The 1,733-nt window shown below is 69.9% G+C and overlaps 1 protein-coding gene across 1 annotated transcript; it reads left to right on the forward strand.

Moving 5' to 3' along the window:
- Positions 1-332: 332 nt before the first annotated feature.
- On the forward strand, positions 333-1,470 carry GNL1 (G protein nucleolar 1 (putative); the record flags this gene model as incomplete). Its single annotated transcript, XM_026070064.1, has 4 exons — positions 333-553; positions 655-799; positions 880-1,020; positions 1,154-1,470. Coding segments are annotated over 4 exons (725 nt in total), but the record flags the coding sequence as incomplete, so codon positions are not given.
- Between the last annotated feature and the right edge of the window lie 263 nt (positions 1,471-1,733).

A 1,733-nucleotide genomic window follows, 5' to 3' on the forward strand; every position in this document is an offset into this window, starting at 1 on the left:
GGGGGGGAAGGCTGGCTGGGGAGGGGCGTGGCTTGCCACCGAGGGGCGTGGTTTGCTGCTGAGGGGTGGGGCTTGATTGCCTCCCTGTTTCCTTTCCATGGGGCTGCCCAAGAGGAAGTTGGTGCAGGGTGGGGGGGAGTGGGGCTGGATACAAGGGGGTGTGGCCTGATGAAGGGGGTGTGCCCTCATCAAGCCCCACCCCCTAGGGCATTTCCTTGCTGGGGAAACTTAGTGCTGACAGCAATAGTGTTGGTGTGGGGGGGAGGGAGTGAGGGGGAGGAGCCTGCCGCCGGTGGGTGGGGCCTGCCGCCCAGGGGGCGTGTCCCAGTGAGGCCCCGCCCCTTTCACGCTTGCTCTTCCACCCCCCCCTGCAGGGCTGCCGAACGCGGGGAAGTCGTCGGTGCTGAACGCGCTGGCGGGGCGGCCGGTGGTGCGGGTGTCGCGGGCGCCCGGGCGCACCCGCTACTTCCAGACCCACTTCGTGTCGGCCACCGTGCGCCTCTGCGACTGCCCGGGCCTCGTCTTCCCCTCGCGCGCCCCCCCGCCCCTCCAGGTGAGCCCCTCCCCCTCCACCCGGATGCCTGAGCCCTCCCTGGGGCGGGTGGGTGCTTATGAGCCGCCCGGACGCCTGGGCCCCCCCTTTTCACGCCGCAGGTGCTGGCCGGCGTCTACCCCATCTCGCAGCTGCAGGAGCCCTACACGGCCGTGGGCTACCTGGCGGCGCGGCTGCCGCTGCCGGCGCTGCTGCAGCTCGGCCCCCCCACCGCCGGCGCCTGGACCGCCTGGGACATCTGCGAAGGTACCGCGCAGGACGGGGACGCATTTTGGGGCAAATCGGGGTGGTTTTGGTGTCGCTAAGCTGCTGCATTCCGCTCGCAGCCTGGGCCGAGAAGCGAGGCTACAAGACGGCCAAGGCGGCTCGCAACGACGTCTACCGGGCGGCCAACAGCATCCTGCGCCTGGCGGCCGAGGGGCGCCTGCGCCTCTGCCTGCCCCCCCCCGGCTACGCCGCCCGCAGAGGTAGGGGCCCAGGCGTCCGGGCGATTTTTCCCCCCCACCCCCACGGCTCCCGCTTGGCCTAGGGGCCCAGGCGTCCGGGAGGCAGCGGCAGTGGGCCTCCCCGGACGCCTGGGCCCTTTCTCCCCCCCCGCAGAGTACTGGGAGCAGCACCCCGAGGCGGCGGCGCTGGAGGCCCTGCTGGCTCAGAGGGACCCAGGCGTCCGGGCCCCCCCCGCGGAGGTCTCCAGCTCCGAAGAGGAGGAGGAGGAAGACAGCGAGGAGGAAGAGGAGGAGGCGGAGCCTCATGGGGCCCTGCTCCCTGCTGGCCCTGCCCCCAACCCCTTTGCCCTGCTGGGGGAGGATGAGTGCTAGCCCCGCCCCCCCGAGGGGGTGGAGCCAAAGGGGGCTCCCCACCCCCAGCATCATTCCAACACTATATATGGAATAAAGCGAGGTTTATTTCTGCTGTTATCTCATTGGCTGCGCTCGGAAGAGGTAGGCGGGGCCTCTCACCATTGGTCTGTGCTGGGGGGTGGGGCCACATCGCCCCGGACCAATGGGAGGCGGCACTGCTCACGTGGTCTGTGGTGAGTCTTCTAGAAGGGGGGGAAGTGATGTCATGGCCCTGCCCTGATGCTTAGCCCCACCCCCTTGGCAGGCTCCACCCACCACCAAGCCCCACCCCCAGCCTTTAGCCCCACCCCCAAAGGGGGTCGCACTGCTAGCTCTTAGCA

This window comes from Apteryx rowi, unplaced genomic scaffold, assembly GCF_003343035.1.
Source record: "Apteryx rowi isolate R43461 unplaced genomic scaffold, aptRow1 scaffold_3027, whole genome shotgun sequence".
In the NCBI taxonomy this organism is placed as follows: Eukaryota; Metazoa; Chordata; class Aves; order Apterygiformes; family Apterygidae; genus Apteryx; species Apteryx rowi.